This window comes from Kogia breviceps, chromosome 16 (assembly GCF_026419965.1).
Source record: "Kogia breviceps isolate mKogBre1 chromosome 16, mKogBre1 haplotype 1, whole genome shotgun sequence".
In the NCBI taxonomy this organism is placed as follows: Eukaryota; Metazoa; Chordata; class Mammalia; order Artiodactyla; family Physeteridae; genus Kogia; species Kogia breviceps.
The window spans coordinates 12580961-12604047 of NC_081325.1; the positions used below are offsets into that span (position 1 = coordinate 12580961).

Consider the following 23087-nt stretch of genomic DNA (forward strand, 5'->3'; position numbering starts at 1 on the left):
CTTCTGTGTACCATGCATTGGGCTGAACACTCTAAATACATTCCTTACAACAATTCTATAAAGTAGGCTTTATTTATTCCCATTTTGTAAATGAAGTAACTGAGGTTTAGAGAATGCAACAGTGAAAATTATAAACTTAATTTAAATAATACCAGGCAAGCATGTATCAATAAATGTTATATAACTAATAAGGTACATTTTATATGAAATATTTTACGCTATTGAAAAAACATTTACTTTGCAGTAATAGATATAATTTTAAAGATAATTGAAAATTGTGCTATGTAGCATAAGGATATTCCTCAAAGTTTAGCAAATCCTTTCCTGTGATTTCTTATAGTGATCAATTTCTGAAGTCTTATGTTATGGGGAAGAACTTTTAATTATAATTTCTAAAAATAATTAAGCCTATTCACCACAGCAGTAATTATTAGGATGAAATAATGCTTTCATCAAGTGGGATAGAATTGCTGTATAGAATTAAGTGTTTCACAAGGAATTTTACAATTCTCCTAATTAAGATGAAAGTCATTATTGCTGCCCTAAGACTGCTTAGATTGAGACTAACTCTACTGGAAAAGAAAAAGTTTAAAAAGGAGTGTAGCTGTTCACTAAAAAGCTTTGTATGTTGCTGCCCAAAAGTAAATAAATAAATAAAGCCTGAGCCAGAAGAGTAGTTGGTTAAAGATGCAAAGACAAAGAGTGAAAATGCAATTCAACATTTGCTAATCAGGTGGGTCATAGAGAGCTCATTGAATAAAGTTCTTTTTTTTTTGGAAACTGTTTTTTTTGCGGTACACGGGCCTCTCACTGTTGTGGCCTCTCCCGTTGCTGAGCACAGGCTCCGGACGCGCAGGCTCAGTAGTTGTGGCTCACGGGCACAGCCGCTCCGCGGCATGTGGGATCTTCCCGGACCGGGGCACGAACCCGTGTCCCCTGCATCGGCAGGCGGACTCTCAACCACTGTGCCACCGGGGAAGCCCTGGAAACTATTTCTCTTCTCTACTTTCCAGCCCTGCCTCCTTATTTAATTGTTCATGATGTTGGAGCCCCTACTTCTTTCCAAATGTTAATAAAGTGAAAGAGCTTAAGAAGTGAAAGTTATAAAAATGAAGATGTCCCGTAAACTGTTTATCATTAAAATCTTTCCATTTTCTGGAACCAAACCTTTTATGATCCCACCAAGCAACCTCGTTAGTAAATGTAACTGTTACAAGACAGGAGTTAGTGGAATTCTTGTTGGGAGGCTCTTCCTCTTCAGCTCTAGATTAAGGAAAGTTCAAGAACCAACTCTACTGTTCTGTCTGGATACTCAACTCCTAAATTTGTTCCTCCTCCTTTAGTGGAGATTCAGAATTTACAAACATGGTAAATAAGTATTTTGTAAGAATTGAGCCCAATTTCCTGTACAACACCCAATAGCTGCTCTGGTGTCTTGCAGTAGCGTATAGAACCTGACCAGATGCTTAGGGGATTATTTTTCTCATCTATCATTTTCACATGGAAAACTATCACTTAAAAACTATAAAACCACTGTATTCCTTACAATACCAGAAAACCAGGCTCACAGGGAGTGGTGGTGCACCCAAAAAGCAAAAGGAGTCACCTAAATATTTTTTGTCCCCAGAAAACTGCTTTCTGTAAGAAAAGAGAAGAAAAAGAGAAAGCAAATTAAAGAATCAAACAAAACATCCAGTACTCCATTAGAGTTTTCATTCTGCAACAATAAATAAAAAAGAAATATAAGCCCTCAGATATGATTATTTTGAGGATGCAATGATTTTTTTCTTGAATGATTTGCTGTGCCCTTTATCAAATAGGCATTTGTCTGCCTTCAAACTTACAGTATAAATATATCTCTCTTTAAAATTACTGGACAACATCAACATGGCTTTTCAAAGGTCACCTGAAATAAACTAAGAGTTTTCTTGTGTAGTATATTTTATTCTGAAAGGCTTTATTTTTCATGCACTGTGACTAAGAGTATACTATCATACTTTAACCAAATGATATTACCTTTTCCCTTTTTTTGATAAAAAAGGAAATTAGGAGCAAATGTGATTCAAAGAAGTACAGTGGATTGCTGCTGCAGTAAACAATACAAGGGGAAAGGAAGGGCGAAGGTAGCATAAGCTTCACATGGGACCATCCAGAGAGAACAGAAACATTAGCAGAAAGTTAGATCACAACTTGGGTCAAAATAAGAAACCTGTAATGGAAACAAAATTTTAGACAAAAAGTTTACTTTCCTACCACTTTCTTTTTCATGCCTTTAAGATGTTTGATTTGGCTGCTAACGAAACTCTTTCACTGTTAAGTATGGCTTGTGCAATCTAACACACACTTTAATAATATTCACTATTTTTTTCATCTAAAGCTTCAATATAGTTAATTGGAAACCTAGTTTAATTCACATACGTTCATCAATCACTATCTCCCTCTCTGTGAATCCAAAATGTTTCATAGAGTTTCTCAAGAATCATCCTTAACAGTAACTACTCCCCACTGATATGCATGGGAACAGATGATATAGACAGACAGCTGTAACGTGTCCCCAGTGGTGTGTCTGGAATCCTGTCTTTCCTTCCAGGTTCAGTAATACAGGGAGAGAGAACAAACTAGCCTGACTTGGAAAGACTGGACTGAAGACTAGGATTTGGCTTTGTGAACTATGACTTTACAGTGTCAGGATGTGAGAGTACACTTTTCAAAGACAGGAAGAATGCATTTTCCAGGAGCTTCACAATCAATTTGTAATTAAATTATCAGATATAATACACGACCTCAGGTCAGAGAGGATGTAAGTGTGTCAGAGAAAGGAGACTGGAAGAACTGCTTAGTAATACATAAGAGAGTCAGAACAGTATTAATGGCTTAAGACATATGTCAAATGTATATGTGTAGATATATCCTTTAGATGAGAGTGTGTGTACATACACACACACACACACACACACACACACACACTTACAGCATTGAGGGAATATATGTTACTAGGAATTGACTAAATAGCCCACAAGACATGTTAATAAAAGGCTGATGATTTTTCTTATGAAGGAGAACTAAGAGTGCCAATAAATACAGTTTGTTTTGCCAACATACTTTGTAATCATGTTTCATTAGCATACTCACATTTGTTTACTTGTACGTTCACTTGTGCAGTAAGTTATTTCCCCATTTTTATTAAAGAGAGTATCTCATCTGTTTCCTTCTTAACACTTACAAAAAATTAACTATAAGTTTATTTACTTAAATTATGAAATAGACTGAAAGGTTCACAAAGGCACGAATCATGTCAGTTTATTCATCTGTGGAAGTCTAGTACTTAGCCTATCCCTGGCTCTTAGGTGTTCAATAAATATTTGTTGACTAAAGGAATGAACATATGCAATATACACAGAGCATTCTACCTACTTCACAAGTATCATTTTTCATTCAGAAGAATTAGTTTTGGTTATAAAGAAGCAGGAATCAGCTGTGCTGGTGCTTTAAGTGTAATATCCTCAAGATATTTTGTTTCCTTGGTTGCTCTCCTTACGGTTAGAGGCAGTGTGGCGTGAGCTAGAAAGTCAGCCAGCCTGAGGACAGATACTTCTTCTGCCACCTACTGGTTGCTTAATCTTGGGCACATCACTTAGCCTTCCTGTGTCTTCATTTCTTAATTTGTAAAATGAGTTCACTTATCTTAAAGGGAATTTATGAAGAGTAAACGACTTAATACATGTGCAATGCTTAGAAGAGTACCTGGAATACAATAATCTCTCAGTAAATACTGGTCCTTCTGTAAGTATTATTATTCTAGGAACTTACTCAGTTCTGGGGTTAGATTTACTACAGTGGCATGGGACCTTCAAATCTCGAAGTTCCACACAAGAAAAGTGTATTTCTCACTCATACTACATGTTCCGTGTGGGACCACGGGGAAGCTCTGCTCCCTGAAGTCACTCAGGGATGCAACACGATGGAGACTCCACATCCATGCTTCTTTTCTTTATTCCTACAGCGGAGGGAGGGGAACATGGCAAATTTTCATTGGCTCTTAACACTTTTGTCTGGAAGTGACTCACCTTTCACATTTTATTGGCTGAGGAAAGTCACACGGGCGTGCCTTATTTCAAAACAGATGGAGGAGTGTAGTCTACAGTGTGTCCAGAGGAGGAGAGGATAACAATTTTTAACTATTAGTCTCTCAGTTAGCATTTGTGTTTTTGGTCGTTCTTGGTAGGATTAGAAGTCATGCACAGCAGTCTTGACCTCAGTGATCACCACCAGTTCTTTAGCCAAGCAGAGATTCGAGTTCTTACTGAATTTTGTGTGTATATTTAGCAAGATATTCCTTTGTTCCTTTTACTCTTTGCTCTATACCACTGGATAGTTTTTGTTATCAAATATCAAGTAACCAATTAACAGTTCAGTTATGCTTTACCAGGTAAATTCAGTTTTTTCCCTCCAGTTTATGAAGGTGATTGATTCCTGGAAGAGGAGGAGGGACCCCTTTTAAGAAAATTAACTGCCTTCTCTTAAGTCTAAAATATAACTATCAAAAATTTCATGGAGGAAAATTATGATTTCCTGAACCCTGTTTATGATAAATTAACACCAAATTCTAATTAATGAACACCATTACATCAACAGTAACATTAATTATCATAATACAACCTAACTGGGAATCTTCCCTTCATTAGTTATTGGCTCTTTACCTCCTCTTTTCTAGCAATTATGTGCTATACTTGTAAAATCACACTCCTGAACAAAACGTATATATGATACTCAGTGTTTCTGTAATTCAGTCATGAAAGGCAAAAGCATAGCTGTAAAGACCAAAATAAGTAAATAGTGGGAAATAATACATATGATATCACATTCATCCTCCCAGGTGGCATCATTAGAGGTATCACATATGAGATGATCACTGCTGAAAACTTGCAAAGCCAAGCAGAATTTCAGTGCAGCATGAGCAGCTGCACAGCCATGGGGATGGTGGCACAGTGGCTTGTGTATGTGTCCACCTGGATGCTCTCCAAGTGCAGGAAATCTAAACTAGCCCTCCTTCAAGAAGAGAAGTGCTTGCCAACCTCACTTGGGGTATTAAAAGAACCTCTTAGAGTATTCAAAATATACTGACCCAAATAGGCATATCACAGAGTAAAAATGTTTGCGTGTGCTTACAAATTATGAATAACAATCACATCTAGAGTTAAAACTTATTAGAGTAGTCTCTATTATTTTCTTTTTTCCTGGAATGCCTCACATATTCCAGAAGAATATGGCAAAGTGTGTCTTATGATGTTGAAATATTAAATAGGTGGAGTGGTAGAGGAGCGATTTAGTTAAAGGGTCAATAATAGATATTAAATTTCAGTGGGAAAGCAGAGTGAAGAATGTGTGAGTGAGAATAAAAGGAAAGGAATATATCTTATTATACATATTATGCTGTTACATCTTCAGCACCAAGAGCATTGCCTAACACAGGACAAGTACTCAGTAAATATCTTTTTGAATGGAAACATTGAAGGAAGGAGAGAAGGAAATAAGTGAGGATCCATTTTAATGAATGATACTGTTTAATGTTATGGAGAGTTGAAAGCACAACTCTCAGTACCTATCGTTATTTTATCTATACTCAGTTCCACTATCTTTAAACTATAAATAGAAAAGCAAGTGTGGTTTGAAAGAAACAAAGTGTTTTTTTTTTTGAGAGTTTATGTCTGTTCAAATGTTGAAAACCCCCAATATTATCAAAGACTGGACTCTCAGTAATACTAGGTTAATTTCCACGTAGAAAATGGGGGAAATACTAGAAGAACAAATCAGAGAACAAATATCTAAATGTTCCCAATGCTTGCTTCCCTCAAAAAAAGAGAGGATAATGGATTTTAGATTTTAGAAACTACAGATGGAAATTTTTCATTGTTGCGGTCTATTCAGATCCTCTGCCCACTTTTTAATCAGGTTGTTTGGTGATTTTGTTGTTGTTTTTGAGTTTTATGAGTTCTTTATACATTTTGGATATTATATTGTTTATCAGATATATTGTTTGCTAATATTTTTTTCTCATTTGGTAGGTTGTCTTTTCATTTTACTGATTTTTTTTCTCTGTAGAAGCTTTTTAGTTTGATATAATCCCACTTGTCTATTTTATTTTTGTTGCCTTTGCTTTTGGTGTCAAATCCAAAAAAATCATTGCCAAGACAAATGTCAAGGAGCTTACTGCCTGTGTTTCCTTCTAAGAGTTTTGTGGTTTCAGGTCTTATGTTTTAAAGTCTTTGACTCATTTTTAGTTGAGTTTCATGTATGGTGTAAGACTGATCTAGTTTTATTCTTTTGCATGTGATTGTTCAGTTTCCCCAGCACTGTTTGTTGAAGACTCTCCTTTCCCCATTGTATATTCTTGGCTCCTTTGCCGTAAATATCATAAATATGTGGGTTTATTTCTGGGCTCTCTATTCTGTTTCATTAAGTTGTGTGTCTGTGTTCATGTCAATATCATACTGCCTTGATTACTATAGCCTTGTAACATAGTTTGAAATCAGGGAGCGTGATGCCACAGCTTTGCTATTCTCTCCCAGAATTGCTTTGTCTATTTGGGCCTTTTGTGGTTCCATACAAAGTTTAGGATTCTTTGTTCTATTTCTGTGAAAAATGCCATTGGAATTTTGATGGAGGTTGTATTGAATCTGTAGATTGCTTTGGGTAGCCTGTACATTTTAACAATGTCACTTCTTTCAATCCATGAGCAAGGACTATATTTCCACTTCTTTATGTCTTCTTCAATTTCTTTCTTCAGTGTCTTAGTTTTCATTGTACAGGCCTTTCGCCTCTTTACTCCTAGGTATTCTTCTTGATACAGTTGTAAATGTATCAGATTTCTCTTTCTGATAGTTAATTAGCTATAGTGATTTTTTTGCACGTATCTTTGTATAGCTTTTTTAGTGGTTGCTCTAATTATTACATCATATCTACATAGCTCATCACAGTCTACTGGTGGTGTCATTTTACCACTCCAAGTGAAGTATAGAAACTCTACCTCCCTTTACTTTACCCTCCCTCATTTATATTTGTCTTGACTATTACCTCTACCCACAATTAGAACCATATCAGACAGTGTTATAATTTTTGCTTCAACATCAAAACATAATTAACAAAACTCAAGAGGAAAAGGAAATCCTATTATATTTACTTATACTTTGCTTATGTCCTTTCTTCCTCCCTGATGTTCCAATGTTCCTTCCTTTATTGCTTCCCTTATGTTTACATGATTGCTGTTAGCCATTTTTTTAGACTAGCTATGAGGCTGACAAATCTTTTTCATCATCTGAAAATATTTTCATTTCTCCTTTATTCCTAAAGGATATTTTCACTTGTTATAGGATTCTGGGTTGACAGTTCTTTTAGCACATAACAAAACTTTTACACTTCCTCTGGCCACCATAGCTTTGAATGTGAAATATGCTGTCATGGTTCATGGTATGACAAGTAATTTGAGATCGAAACCTGGATTTTTAAAAAATTTTCTGAAATATTTTTATCTCATTCAAATCTTCTATTTTAATTGACTTTTCTCTGATGTCACTCCACCAGGACAAGTGGGGCTCACTGCCTCTTCACTGCCAGGTGAAGATAGAAATCTAGGTTCCCCGCTTCCCTGACATCCATGGAGTGGGTAGCTCCTCATGATGGCTTGGCAGGGGTGGGAGTTCCAGCTCCCCACGTGGTATCCACTGGTGGGGATGGCCTCATTGCTGCTGGTTCGTAGTAAAAGTCCTGACTCTCTACTATGTCTCCTCCCGACCCACCCCAGTGGGAAGAGAGAAGGATGCCTCATTACTGACCACAGTGTGTGGGAATCCAGGCTCTCCGTATGGTCTCGAGTGACTCCTTGAGGGTGGGGTACTTTGTCATCAGCCAGCAGAGATGAAAGTCCTGGCTCCCTATATGACCTTCTCTGATGCCACCCCAGTTTGGATGTTAGGGCACCTCATTACACCATCATGAGGCTTCAGATCTAGGCTCTCCACTCATCCTTTGCTAGTGTGTGTTGGGGGAATGAGAGGCAAGTATTTCTGTGGTGTTTGGCTGGAGCAAATAATTGTCTAAAAGTTTCCTGTCTTCCTAGGATGCCCTTTTCCTGGTCTTTCGGCTAGAGAAACATGCTTTTGTTGGGGCTTTTTTTTGTTTTTGTCTGTACCCATTGGCCTATCTGGGTTGCTAGCTTCTTTGCCTCCAAATCTAGGGTATATGAGACAAAAAGATAACCCAGGGAACTCACCACTTCGTTGTTCCCTGTGGTCCTTAGCCAGCCTACCTTCTGCTCCCCACATTTCAGAGCTGTGTTACGTTTGTTTTATATGTAGCGTATACAATTTTTTTTAGTTGTTCTTAATGGGAGGAATAGAGGAAAGTATGTCTGTGGTCAGAAATTTGAGAAAACATTAGATCTCAGCTCTCTCCTAGTGAATTCAGTTACTTAATTTTAACATACTTTTAAGGAAAATCATTATAGCAAGATTTTAGCATTTTCTTCTTTAAACTACTAGGATTAATCTGTATTTATAGGCATAGAAATTATCCTATTTAAAATTAATGACAGAGGTATACTACTCATAATAATTAATCACCAGGTAATCATTATTTTGACAGAGAAATTTATAATGATAATGTTTAGAAAAACAGGTATATTAAATTATACTTTAAATGATTATAATTTTAATGTTCTTTTTATATATCCCTTATACTGATATATTCTTTTACAATTAAGTTCTAGAAAACAAAACTAAATAGCCATAAAATCTAAAATTTTTTCAAAAGTAAATTATTGTTCTCAATAACTATACTTCTCTGTAGATTTTCAAAGTAAAAAAAAATGTTTTAATTAATTCATTGAATATTTATTAACAACATAGTATGTGCCAGGCGTTGTGCTAGAGAGATAATGATGAGCAAAATATATAGTTTCCATCTTAATCAAACACAGTGTTCTCCTACAGTAAAATATCAAAATAAAAACTGAAATCAAATCTTCTATGAAAGCATTTTATATGTTTTTATGAATAGTGCTGCTCAAGAAAATTAGAATTTTATCTTTTGAGTATATTATTCCAGATACTATACAGAAAAAAACAGACTTCTCAAGCAGTAGCATTTATCACTAATGTTTATCAAAATTAAATTGAAAACAAAAATGATACCATGAAATGTTCCATTGATATACAACGAACATATTTCAGTAGTTTCTGAAATATCTTGTAGATTTTTAATATTGTTTAAAGTGTAACATAGTTTAGACAGTGTTACCAACGATGGCGATGGCTGTTAATGGTTTATATTAACTGAAAGCTGTAAAATCATCCAAGGACTCTGTTAGCGTTAGAATAATAATTTACCAAGACAATTACCACATACTGGCATTTTTTTGCAGCTCTAATTCAGTATTATTAATAATGGATAAAATTGCACTTTTCTCATGTTGCTGTGGGCAGTAGGGAATTACTTCAATGAATATTTCAGCACATTATTTTAATCATTCTTCCACCAAATCCAAGTGGGCAATATTTTATAGTTCTTAATTCAGTGTACTAAGAAACCATGGTCATTAAATTGCGAACTATTTTTAGTGAGGTCTATCTTGTGATTTACAAGCCTTGTTACAAACAGTGTAAAAGAATGCAAACTGTGCCATTAATAGTTGTAATTTGATGCTGCATTTGTTACTAAACTCCCAGTGATTCATGTTTTCAGCAGAAGGAAGAACATTGTAAAGAAAGCAGAGCTGAATGTTATAATGCCTAAAATATGAGAATGTTACTATTTTAAGTTTTGTTCATTTGTAGAGGAAACATATGTATATAAACACAGTTGTAAAACATAAATATCTCAAAAGTTATCTTAATTTTCCAATGAGACCAAAGAAATAAAGATTTAATTGTATTAGTTATTAATTTAAAAGAGTTAAATTTACCATAGTTTATAATATGTAATGCCATTCATGTTCTTGATGGATTGATTGGAGAAAATATTTAATCCTTATAAAAGGAAAATGTGCAAAGCTTTTAAAATTTATTATGTAAGCAGTCTGTGAATTTATATAACTTGAAAAAATGTATTTCCAGTTATACATCATTATTAATAGTTTTTATTGTTTTTTATCTTCCCATTCTTAGCCAGTTGCACGATTTCTGGCGTTTGGATTACTGGGAAGATGATCTTCGTCGAAGGAGACGGTTTGTCCGTAACGCATTTGGCTCCACTCATGCTGAAGCATTGCTCAAAGCTGCAATAGAGTACGGTGAGTACCAGTGCCTCTTACACAAAAATACTCCTGGATGTGAGGTGACTCTTTGTGGTTGATAATTCTTTTTTTTCACTAGCATTTAAAATTCTCCATGTCATAAGCCAAAAATGTTATGTTCTACTTTATCCTTCAGCATCATTTAAGTTATACTTAATCAACCCAATATTTCTCCCACTTGATGTATGTTAGACTCTTCAGCTTCTTTGTAATAGATTAGAAGCCTCTACATAGTTGGTTATTACCCAGCATCCTTCTCATAGAGCCTAAAACAAGAGTAAAATCATTTTCCTTTTCAGCGTCTTTCAAACTTTGATCTTTCAAACTTTTTCACCCAAAGTGGGAAAAAAAAATGTACTACTGTAAGTGTGTATTCAGATTTATATATTTTTATGTATAATTTGTGTGTATATATACATATGTATACTGTGTGAATATAAATATATACATGAAATATATAGACAAATATGTGTACTGTTATGTATATACATATGCACATACTTGTGTATTTAACGGAAACAAATGTCTTATTGATAATCTCATTACATGGCATGCTCTATTTTAACCCTATTCTATGCTGTTGTTTTCAGTTTAATAAATAAATCATGCCTCAGTATGCCCATTATGTTCCCAGCCCTCCAAATGGATTGCAAATAAAGTTTGAAAAAGACCATCCAACATTAAAGATATCATCCACTATCACACCACAGTAGAACTGCACCCTAAGTTGTCCTTTATAAAATGTACAATAAATAGAAAATATCAAAATTTTTTTGTAATTAAATAAAAATGCTGCTACTTTAGATTGCTGTCCACCAAGAAGTATGCATAGGGCTATTCTCTCTGTTCACCTACTTTTTAAAAATTAATTAATTTAACTTATTTATTTTTGGCTGTGTTGGGTCTTTGTTGCTAAGCGCGGGCTTCCTCTAGTTGCGGTGAGCGGGGGCTACTCTTCTCATTGCGGTGGGCTTCTCATTGCAGTGGCTTCTCTTGCTGCAGAGCACGGGCTTTAGGCGTCCGGGCTTCAGGAGTTGTGGCTCGTGGGCTCTAGAGCACAGGCTCAGTAGTTGTGACGCACAGGTTTAGTTGCTCCGTGGCATGTGGGATATTCCCAGACCAGGGCTCAAACCCGTGTGCCCTGAATTGGCAGGCAGATTCTTAACCACTGCACCACCAGGGAAGCCCAGTTCACCTATTTTTAAATGCTCTAAAAAGTTTAAGTTTGATTGATCATATAATTTTAAAAACCATATACACTCAGAAAATAACGTATTGAACACTGTCCATATATTTTTGTTATTGACTAGTTTTGTTCTCACAATCACTTGGGTTTTTATTATTTTAATTTTTATTTGAGAGTAATAAATGAGCCATATGTTTTAAAATTTACTGTAATATATATCACAGATTGCCATTCATGTTCTTGATGGATTGAACAGGGAAAATATTTAACCCCAATAGAAAGAAAATGTGCACAACTTTTAAAATTTATTGTGTAACTAATCTGTGAATTGGTATTACTTACTAAGGCTGTAAACACAAATAAATATTTGAGGATTTCATATGAAACATACCTAAGATAAAGTTAAAAAGTAACTTTATACAGTAAAAGTAACTACAGGAGAGAATATGCTTTAAAAAAATTATAGTTGACTTGTACTGTAGGGGATTTCTTTAATCAACTCAAAAAGAATCACCTAAGGATTCTAGCACCTAAGGATTTAGCACCAACTTAAAATGAGTTATTATCTTTATGTTCTACAGAAGAGATTCTTAGAAATATCTACTTAAAGTGTCATGCTTTATAATATGAACTTAAAGTGTTTAAACTTCATTTCATTTTCCCAACCATTTAGGCTTTTTCATCAATTCATCTTGAATTCATCTCATTTGAAATTAGAAACATCTAAAGACAACTTGTAACGGGGGTTAGGCTAGAGTGATATTATTAGTGACACTGTGTTGCCAATACTTTAATTATATAGGATTCACATTATACTACATTCAGTGTTCTACAGGTTGCTTTTAGAAAGGGTCTGTTAGAAAAATATTTCTTTTGGTTCTCTATAAAAATGGATGCCTTATTTTGTATGTTCAATATGTAAAATGTCTTTATTATTAAACCAGTGTCAAAGCTTATAAGAAACAAATTTAGAATTTTTTTATATTGACATTTTTTAAGACTGTCATGTCATGTTTTAGTAACATAGTAACCACTGTTAATGAACCTAAATTAAAAAATAATATTCTGATTTTGAAACAGATGAAAGATGTAGGTGATAGTAAACATCCTCTGTGTGTAGATGAACGTATTTTAAAATATGTAGTGGTTTATGAATTTGAAATAGTGGATCATCAGCAGTATTCCGATCCTATTATCCCTCCTGAGTTGGGTTCTTTGATAAAAGGCAAGTAGGGTATGTTTTTATTTTATACATATCTAGAGCAAAGACCACATGTATGCCATAAAATATTCAGGACATCTACATGGTACCTGTGCCACATTTACTTTGTGGTCATTCTCGGGGTTAAGGTCGGGTAGTGGAAGACAAAAGAGAACAGAAACAATTCTACCTCCAAAAACAACTCTAGAGCACACCTCTCTGACTTCACATTTGCGAACTTCTAGAAGTGGGTAGAGAGTAGGGAGTAAAATATGGAGGATGTGAAGAGGTGAGTGTAAAGTACTCCCTGGAGTGGTCTGTACATAGAAGTAGAAGGAGGAATTACAAACTGCCAAGAGAAAAACATAATATTGAATCTTCTTCCAAACTCTTAATGTGCCTTCTAACCTATGTTTAAAGTATTTCTTCAGAAGAATAGGAAGTAAATGTCAGTAATTATTACAAAGCACTTTATCCAATGAAAATAGATGTTGAAAGACTTAATTGAAAACATATTTTGTATATTTTAGAGAAAGGCTTTTATATGCACATATTGCCAGAACATTCATATAAAACTAACAGAACTCAGCCCATCATCTGGTCACTCTGCCTGCCATTAAACATTTAAATGTGTTTTAAGTACCTTAAAGTCTGGCAGTGTATAGACTAACATCCGAAAGATTTAATGTTTTGGTTTGTGTAGGCATCGATAAAGGGTATATTTATAGCACAAACCTACTAATTTTGAGACAGCTTCTAGAACAAATTGAAATTCTATGTATTCCTTCCTCTTTATTAAATAATTAAAGTATTTCAAATTCTATCTTGAAAGTTAAATATTAAATGCACGGAAACTCTGCAGTAATCTATGGTCAGAATTTTTTTTCTATTCATCTACATTGTGGCAACAAAATTGTTTTAGGAACAAAAGATTTTATGAGTGGAACTTCCAGTATGGCTAAGAAGTATTTGAATCAGTGATCAAAATTTTCAGAATTTTAACCAAGTTGTACAAGCTGAGGGAATAACCTAAAATTACTTAAATAGGGAATATTTACATGGCCATCAAAGCAATCCCTGAGATTTGATCACTGGTCATGTCTCTGTGTTCCTGTAGTACACTGTGTTTCAAGAATGTGAGCCTATATGAATATATTATAATAGAAGTGAAACTGAATTTGCAAACTTAATGTTTTAACAAAAATGTTTTGAATCACTTGACTTTTCCTTTAATTCGAACAGTTTAGCTTAAATTATAGTTAAACTTTCATGTGATGGGCAGAAACATTTAGCTGTAATTTAAATTTCATGACATTCTATTTAGGCAATTTATCTGGAGCCACAAAACAAATATATTAACAATACTTTCTTTTAAATGAGCAAATAATCAGAATTGGATATATTTCCAAGGAGACAAAAAGGACAATTATTGTATTTCATATTTGCTTTGAAAAGCTTTCTCTTCCATTTCATTATTAAAACTTTTGGTTGACCTTTTTCAGTTGGAAAACATCCTTAACACTGATGGAGTTTTTCATGCTTCTTAGTAATACTAATGAGTTGAATAATTTATGAGGTTGTCATGTGCAAAAGATTTGGTGTGATTTGATATACTTTCAGCCTCTGGTGTTGGAATGTGATTAATAAAAACCTAGAGGCATGTAATTTTTTTTTGCTGGTGTTTAATGCTCTAATTTCATATGTATTGAATGTGTTTTGGGGGTGTTTTCTGATAGTAAAATCTCATACAAGTGCAAATTTAATTGATTACCAGGAATTTTACAGACCATAGCAGTGGAAGAATATAAGGAAAATATTTTAAACTATAAATTCATCTTCTGATCTGCAGGGCTTTCTTCTTTAGGGCAAATTAGCTAATAAGGAAATGATTTTAAAAGGAGAGTTTTGTATATTGCTTGTATGTTTAAATAACCTAAACTAGACAAATTTTGGTCCATTTCTGGTGCTGAAAGATTATGCTGTCAAAGAATAGTTAAAATCTTAATAAGTTTGGTTGTCTTTGTTGATTGTCAATTACCATGTAGGACTCTGTTTCCTTTCCATGAAATTATAGTGGAGCAATGTTTCATTAAAGCCTAAGATCTCAAGCTCCATGTCTTCGATCAAAGCCATCATCCTAAATAGGTCTGATCAGAAGTCGCAGAGGAGGGCAGGCTGCTTTAGCCAGAGGAAAAAAAACATGGAGCAAAGATGACAAAATTAATCATTCATTTCTTTGGCAATAAATAATAAGATATGCTGAGAACTGCAAATGAGAACATCCTTAGGTTCCTCAGAGATGTATCTGCTTAACACCCTATTTATCTAAGCTTGTGAAGCCATCAAGATATGACCTTGATGAATAAAAAGCAGCTCTGTAATGAATCTGGAATTAAATTAGTTTTGATGGTGTATGCTTGGCTACTGTAAGGTGCTACTTGCAGTCATCAAGAAATAAGAAAACACCGAGAATAAACAATACTAGTGTAGCTATATATATACAGTTGTTGAGACAGGAGCTTCAAATTATCTGACTTCAGTTTTTTCTGACTTCAGTTTTTTGAAGGGTTTACATTTATAATAGTTGGAAAAGATGATTTGATTTTTTTTACCTAGTGGTCTATTGTTTGTACCATGTAGTCTCTAGCAAACATCTTCTTATTGTTCATTGATATGTCCGTTTTAGTTGGTGTATTATTATTTAAATCTTCATGTCTGGAATGAAGGAGATGATCTGATTATTGTTAAAATAATTTATTGAAAAGTTAATGATGTAAATTTTTTACAAGTGAGAGAAAGACATACATGGAGTCATCTCTCAGCTCTGTTTTGATGCCAGTGTCATATTTTAATACAGTTGTATCTTCACCCTATGGTTTTATAGTCTCTTAAAATAATTTAAATGGATTATATAAATGCTGACTTATAAAATATGCTTATAAAACACATTTTAAAGTTTCTGTGTAACAGCATTTTCATATCAACAAAGGTTTTAACAACTCCCCTGTTTTTATGTGAAGCTTCAGATGGAAGGCTTTAAACTGATTCAGAGGAATCAAGTGGCTTCATTAATTTAAAAGCGTTTATTGAATATCTTCTACATGCCATGCATGCACTAAATGTTGAATACAGAGGCTGAGGCACAGTTTCTGCCTTCTCACAGCACATGGTTTAGTGCAGTGCGTCTCAACAGGGGTGGAAGTCAGCGTGTGCTACTGGCATCTAAAGGGTAGAGACCAAGAATTCTGCTAAAATTCCTGACCATTCACTGGGCAGCTCCCCAGAATGACAACCAAAATCCAGCCCCAAACATCAGTAGTACCTAGGTTGAAAAATCCTGGTCTAGTGGAAAGAAATAAGCAGTTCTCGTAGAGGGAGGTGGTACTTCATAAAGGAACTCAGGGAAGGTGAGTAACGCTAGACCTGTCGGGTTGGAGTCAGCTTCACAGAGATAATTACTTATGAACTGACTTGAGAGAAGATTAGGAATTTACCAGGTGAGCAGGGAAGAGCAGAGTTAATCACAGAAATTTCCAAGACATGGAGGCAGGCATAAAAGACCCTAACTTGCTTCTTTGAATGACCTCAATATTTTGTACTTGGTAATAGGTCACCTTGTAAAGTTATCAGAAAGTATTTTGATTTTAAGTATTTTATATTCTGAGATAAAAGAAAAACCACTTGAGGACAGGAATCATATCTTTCACCTATTCCATTTAAAGCATCCACATTAATAAAATTTTATGTGCTTAGTTGCTGTCTTTTATTTAATTTATAATTCATTCATTTCAAGGTGCATACACAGTATTTCAACCGCATTCATTTATCCTTTTTCAATAACAGCATTGAAGTATGATAGTCTATGGAATAGGTCTATAAGTACAGTATTTTCAAATTCCTAAATATGTTTTTATGTCTGTACTTTATTTCCAGTTAGAGCATCAAAAGCCACTAAAGATAAGGAGCTGACAAAATTATATTAATAGATCTATTGCTAAGTGGCATGGAACTGCTCATAATCTTGCTTATATTTTTAGACTAATTTTTGTAAAGTGTACATAAAATTACACTTATAAATAATTAAAATACAGTATGATAGATATTTTCATCAAGGTGTATTAAAAATGCTATGCAAGCTCAGTGAAGAGGGCTGGCTAACTGAAGAAATAAATTTTAGCTAAACTTGAAAGGATAAATGGGCATCTACCCAAGACAGTAAGTGAGGTGGTGGTAACATGGAGGAAGGGACCACACAACATGATGTGTCCGGGGAATGAAAATGGTGCTGCTTGATGGAACACAAGATAGTGTGGGGAGATCGTACAAAGATGAGCTGAAAAGGCTGCTTGGAACTATACTGTGAAGGGATCTGTCAATAGACAGAGCTATTGAAGGATTTTTATTTGGGAAAATGACAGACTATAGAAATTAAGTGGCCTGCTAACTAATAAATGGTAGATAGAGCAATGGTAGATAGAGCAAAGTCTCAATCTAAATACCGCGATTTTCCTATACAGTGTGTTGCTGTAGATAAATTTGAAATTTTCTCAAGTGCATGAGCATTATTGAACTTCCCCTCTCTAAAAGTTTACCTGCTAAATTTTGGCCCACTCCTACAGCCTGTCATCCACAGAGATTTAGCAGTACAGGTGAACTTAGAGTCGTTCACAGACTGTGCACTCAATGTCATTTATAAAAACATAGTTTAAAATGTCTTTAGTGTTTTTAAAAGTGCTTTTGATAACCTACACCAGCACCATCTCTTAGCTATCCCATTTTTTAATAATTAAAGAGAAATTCCTGTTAATTACATCTTCCTTCCATGTCTCTGAACCAGTTGCTTATCTATCCAAAACATCTCCCACCCCCCATTTCTGAGAGTTTTAAAGTAAATTTTCCATACTGCATGTTGTGGCAGGCTTAGAAAAGAAACACCACGCATCATTCCCCAGGTTAATGCCATCCACTGCCAGGGGAAGTCTCCCCACCCTTTCAGCCCTCATTCAAGCTGCCCAGTGCATCGTTTTGTCGTTCATTCCAACAGTGCCGGAACTTTCTTCCTTCCATTCTGCTACTCATCAGTTATCTACCCCTCTTGACTCACGATGAAAGGTTTCTCTCCTTGGTTCGTTTTCCCCTCCCTCCCTCCCTCCCTCCCTCCCTCCTTCCTTCCCTCCCTCCCTCCTTCCTTCCTTCCACCTTCCCTCCCTCCCTTCCTTCCTTCCTGAAAAGAAACATAGTCATTGTGGAAAATCTAGAAAACGCAAAAAAAAATTAAAGAAGGGGGAAAAAGTCACTCATAGATAGCCATCAAGAGAGCTGCCTTTACCATTTTAATGTATTTATTCCTGCTGGTCTTTTTCTAAACATACTTTAACATAGGGACCAAACACTATGCTATGTACTCAAACAGTCACGAAGATGAACTAATGCATTATCTCTGCTCTTTATGATATTTAGAGGGTTCCAAACTAGCCCAAGTTTTCTATATGTTTTAGCACTTTTTTCCACAAGTAAAGTGTGCCATGTGATTTTCAATGTAATGAAATCCTATTTAAACTATTTTTAAATCGCCCTAACTTAATGGCTAATCAAAGTCCTACCACATAATATTCTCCTACCACAGAGATTCTACATTTGTCATCATGTATATTTTTAAAATATGGCTTATCAAATTTCCTTTAAAAAGCATAGAATGCAGTTTTCTACATTCATTCCATTAAGATTATTAAGTTAGCATTTCATACTTATGTAATGCTGTACTTAAATTCAATAATATTTTCTTGTACCTTTTTTAATTGCATTTTTACTGCTTAAAAATGTTACTTATGAATATCCCCTTTGTTGGTCTGCTCTAAGAAATATTGCTTATATATGAATATTTTGAATTAGGAATAAATGAAATTCCGTTTTTGCTGTCAGAACCAAATTGTAAAAATGTATTGCATGTCTTTGAAAATCAGTATACTCTATTAGCAGGCCTGTCAATATAAAAAGTGCATTCCCTTTCCACCTCTTGCTCTAATAACCTTTTCTGTGTTACTCTGAGGCAGTTCACATAATCAGAGTATATTGTCAGCTTACTGGAGTTGGGGAAGCATGAAATGAAAATCACGTTAATATTGATCCAATTCTTTTACTTGCAAGTGTCCTTGATGTCCTTTTCCACAGAGCAATAACTGTTGATGTTAGGTAGCCATTTTCTTTTATTTCTTATAGTCCAGTAAATCGTTCACAAGAATAACTAATGTGAATAAGAACTTACCACTTAGAATAATAATCTGTGAACATTCCATCTTAATTAATGTCCATATTGCTAATTCTGGATATTTACTCTGCCGTTGAAATAAGTTATTCAGGCTTTACAGAGAACAGCCTATGTGCAGATGTAATGTTTATGTCTAGTTTAAAACAATCAAAAGTCTGTACAAATTACTCATACTGTACTCTGTGTGATATAACGATGTATTAAAATGGACCATAAATAGTAATATCAATGATTGATTCAGGTAAGCATTACCATTTCTGAATCAAATTCATTATAAATTTGAAGCTGGTATCTTGGTAGTTTTATGGTGATATAGATAATATCTATTTTGAATTACAAAATATATTCTCTGTCAACAGAAATGAATTGAAGTGAGAACCATGGTTAAATCCAACGCATTCAGACTAAAATACCCACAACTAAGAAAGGGAGAATTTGATGTGTAAACTGTCTGGATTTTTTATCTGTATTAATTAAACTTAGTCAATAACTATTCAGATTTTTACTTAAAGTGTGTTTGAAACAACAAATAGAAATTGTTTATTTGAATAGAAACAGTCTATTTCATTTATAGAAATACTTGCTTTCATAAAGAGATTTTGTATTGAGAAAGTGAGGCTCCTGACTCAACATCAAATATAAAAGAGAAAAAAAAGATACCTGAGTTTTCCAGTCATTCTTTCCAATAGTGGTTTTATTCAGTATCACTAAGTCTTTACCATTAGGATTTTTCTATTGCAAAGACTGTTTTTTCTTTAATCCTGTTCTATACAGAAGGTGAATTTTTTTTTTTTTCAGTCCTTGGCCTTCAGCAGGTCTTTCCTTTTATGTCATCATCATTTATGTTTCTTAAGAAAGGAAATGTTATGTCTGTACTATAAAGTCAAAGGCAAAATTTAATTTTGAATTAAATTATTTACAAAGAAAAATACTTTTCAGTAAATGATTGTTATAGTGAAGTCTGTTCTATGTATGTTCTACTGCTTTTATCTCAGGTTAAGATTGACATAAAACATCTTTGAGTGTTAGGTTTCTCAATACAACAAAAACCGTTCTTTCATCTTGTTTAAAATGTTCAAAATTGTAAAATTCTCAGTAATAGATTGATTCATACATATTATTGCACAAGATCATATCACCATATCTAATGTAATTAGTTGGGAGTATTTATCTTAAAATCTTTTCCTTTTAGTGGAAATTAAATAATATTATTGGAGTTACTAAAAGCGCCGTTCTGTAAAGATATTTGTTGCTCTGATTTCAGCTTTAATGAGAAAAAGTAATGTCTATTTAAAATTTCCCAAAGTATTTATGTGTCATTAATACTCCTAAAAGAAGCATTTAGGTTTGAAAATGAATTGCAGCATTTTCTCTTACGTAAGGGGAGATTTTTGTCAAAACACATTTCCCAAGCTTAAACTGTTGTGAAATGGTGTATATTAAAAAGAATTTCTCCTCCAAAAAAGACTGCCATCTTAAACTGATTTCAAGATGTTTAGAAACATTAGAATTTCCTGATATTACATTTAGATAAAATTAAAATGAGACTAAATTTCCATTCTTCCCATTTCCTTCCAATGATGGAAGAAAAGTAGGTATTAAATGACTCATCTATATAATTCTCTAAAACAAATTATAATATCAACTTTGTTGAGAAAGCAGTTTTTTTCCTTATCCAAGATATTAAGAACACTTATATTCTTAAGATGCCTATATACAAAATCAAAAATGCATGTCAAATATATTGATGCTTATGTAATTTTACTTAAAAATATCTTTAAATGAGTAATATGGTTATTGAGGGAAAATCCGTTTTTAATGTAAGCTATTTACACTCCATTCAGCTTTACAAACACTTCATGGTACCTGCTTACATGCTATCCTTGCTGTCTTCAGGAATTATCCGATCTAGGGGAGGTGTTGAAGGCTCATATTGCCTTGTAATGAATATAAACAGTGTTACAACAGCATGGTGGAGGGAAGAAGATTAATCCCAATTGAAGGAAAGGAAACCATTATTTGTTGAGTACTCATTATTGACTAGGTATTGTGCTAATAAGACCTTAGACGCATCCGTTACCTTATTTGAGTTTTAAATCCTCACATCAGCCTGCTTTTTTCCCCCTTTATATAAATCTTAGGCAGCGTTATTGTAAGCAATAAAGCATTGGTTGTATTCTTGTATTCTTTTAAATTATGTACTTAGTAAACTTTTAATACTCTTGTTAGTTTATTTTATCAACATTTTAACAAACATTTTGAGAGCTTATTATATAAATAATATTCACACATTTCACAGTATTTCAGCATCCATTGTTTCATTTCAACATTGCAATAATCCTGTGAGAGTTCAGTTAAATAATACTTGGTTCTCTTTCAATGGGCTAGAAAACTGAGGTTAGGAGATTGGTGTGATTGGTCTGGATATATTTTTAAAATACGTTTTTAATGGATGTTTGTAGGAAAAATAAAGTAAGAATTGCAAATCACACAGTCCACCTTACTCATTTATGAGGAAACTGTAAAGGACATAAAGAGAAAAGTAACTTTTCTTAAGTACTGTACATATAAAATGATTAATATGCAAATTATGTTTGTATTTTCATGTGCTCACTCAACAAATATTTATTGATTGCCACTTTTTTTTGACACTCGATACACTGGAAATTAAAATCTAATACGAGAATACCTAAATAAAAGACTTCAGAAAAATATCAAAAAATAATATATTTTGACTTATAAGATACAAAATGTATACAGCGAAGAGAATAATCAACTAACCTGAATTCTGAATGACAGAGCAGGTAAGAGAATTCCATGTAAAAGAAATTACACACGTCAGACTTAAAGGTTTGAAGCAGTGTAGCATGTTTGGGAACAAAAGCATTCAGCTCCTGGGGAATATAAAGAGTGAAGAGGTCAGATCGGTAAATTAGTGAGATATTAAATAAGCAGGGGCCATCTCGTGAGTGGTACACCATGTACTTAAATTGTACAGATCAAATAACATGGAAAATGTGTTCTTACAGAGTAGATATACATAATATAGATAGATAAGTAGATAGGTAGGTAGATACACATGTACGTTCATGTATCATTTTAATAAATGAAAATTAAAGCCATAGTTCCATACTCAAGGGAAAATAAATGATAACTATAATATAAAACTGGTAATAGGCCCCTGCTACACTAAAATTGGCTTGTTATGGGTTTATGTCTTTTCTCTTTGTGCATTAACCACACAGACATGATTTATTGTTTCCCTATTATTATAAATTACTTTTTTCCTTATTGGTATAGATGTTTTAGAGTTGTCTATAGAATAATTCCTTAAACAGAAATAAACTACTTTATAGTATTTTTCTTTACATTAACTGTTTATGTGTATCAATAGAAAAAGACATGATGGGCAAATGAAATTTCTTTGCCTTAATTGCCCAGACTTTCCAGTTAGACATATTCTCTGAATACTATCAAGATAAGTTAATGTCTCCAATTTATCACTTCTGCATTTTAACTTATCCTTCTTTAAAATAACAATATAATTTTAAAATGATAATTAATAATAATTATTATTATAGTAGTAATAATGCTAGAGTATAACAGTACTAAAAACAGAAACATAGTTTTCTTGTTACTTCACTTTTAAAATATACTTTGTTTCACGTGGATCCTTATTATTAAGAGAAATATTACAAAAGAGGAGCTTCATTTAGGTTCATGTAATGCGGTATTCTATATTAGATGACATTTTCACATACAGAGCTTTAAGCATATTTACTTACTAAGAAATCTAATGTGTATAGGATGTTTTCCTGTATTTGTTATTTGTAACATGATGTGGAAAATAACTTAAGTGTAATTTTTGGATGTGGCTTCCTTAATCTATAATTTGGTGGAACTTTTTATTCTGAAACCTTTCACATTTTATGGCATTTTAATGTTTTCTTAGAAAATAAGGGTATATGTCTAGCCTATGCAGCTTAACACATAATTCACATTTTCAAAGCCAAGGTATTCTGGTGGTTTGTGGTACTCGCTTGTTAATTTCCTGATGAATGGCTAAAGAGGCCAAGAAGTGCACTCAGTCCAACATGTCTTCTGAAGATAGATGATCTCAAATAAATTCTCTTCCCAATCAGAT

General features: G+C 33.8%; 1 protein-coding gene across 8 annotated transcripts in view; it reads left to right on the forward strand.

Annotated features, from left to right (window-relative positions):
* NBEA (neurobeachin) overlaps positions 1 to 23087 on the forward strand; it is a 594993-nt gene that overhangs the window by 341483 nt on the left and 230423 nt on the right. For all 8 annotated transcript variants that reach the window (XM_059042292.2, XM_067016556.1, XM_067016558.1 and 5 more), the window contains one exon: positions 10161 to 10285. In XM_059042292.2, coding sequence (XP_058898275.1) covers positions 10161 to 10285 — 125 coding nt within the window. The remainder of the gene's footprint in view (positions 1 to 10160; positions 10286 to 23087) is intronic.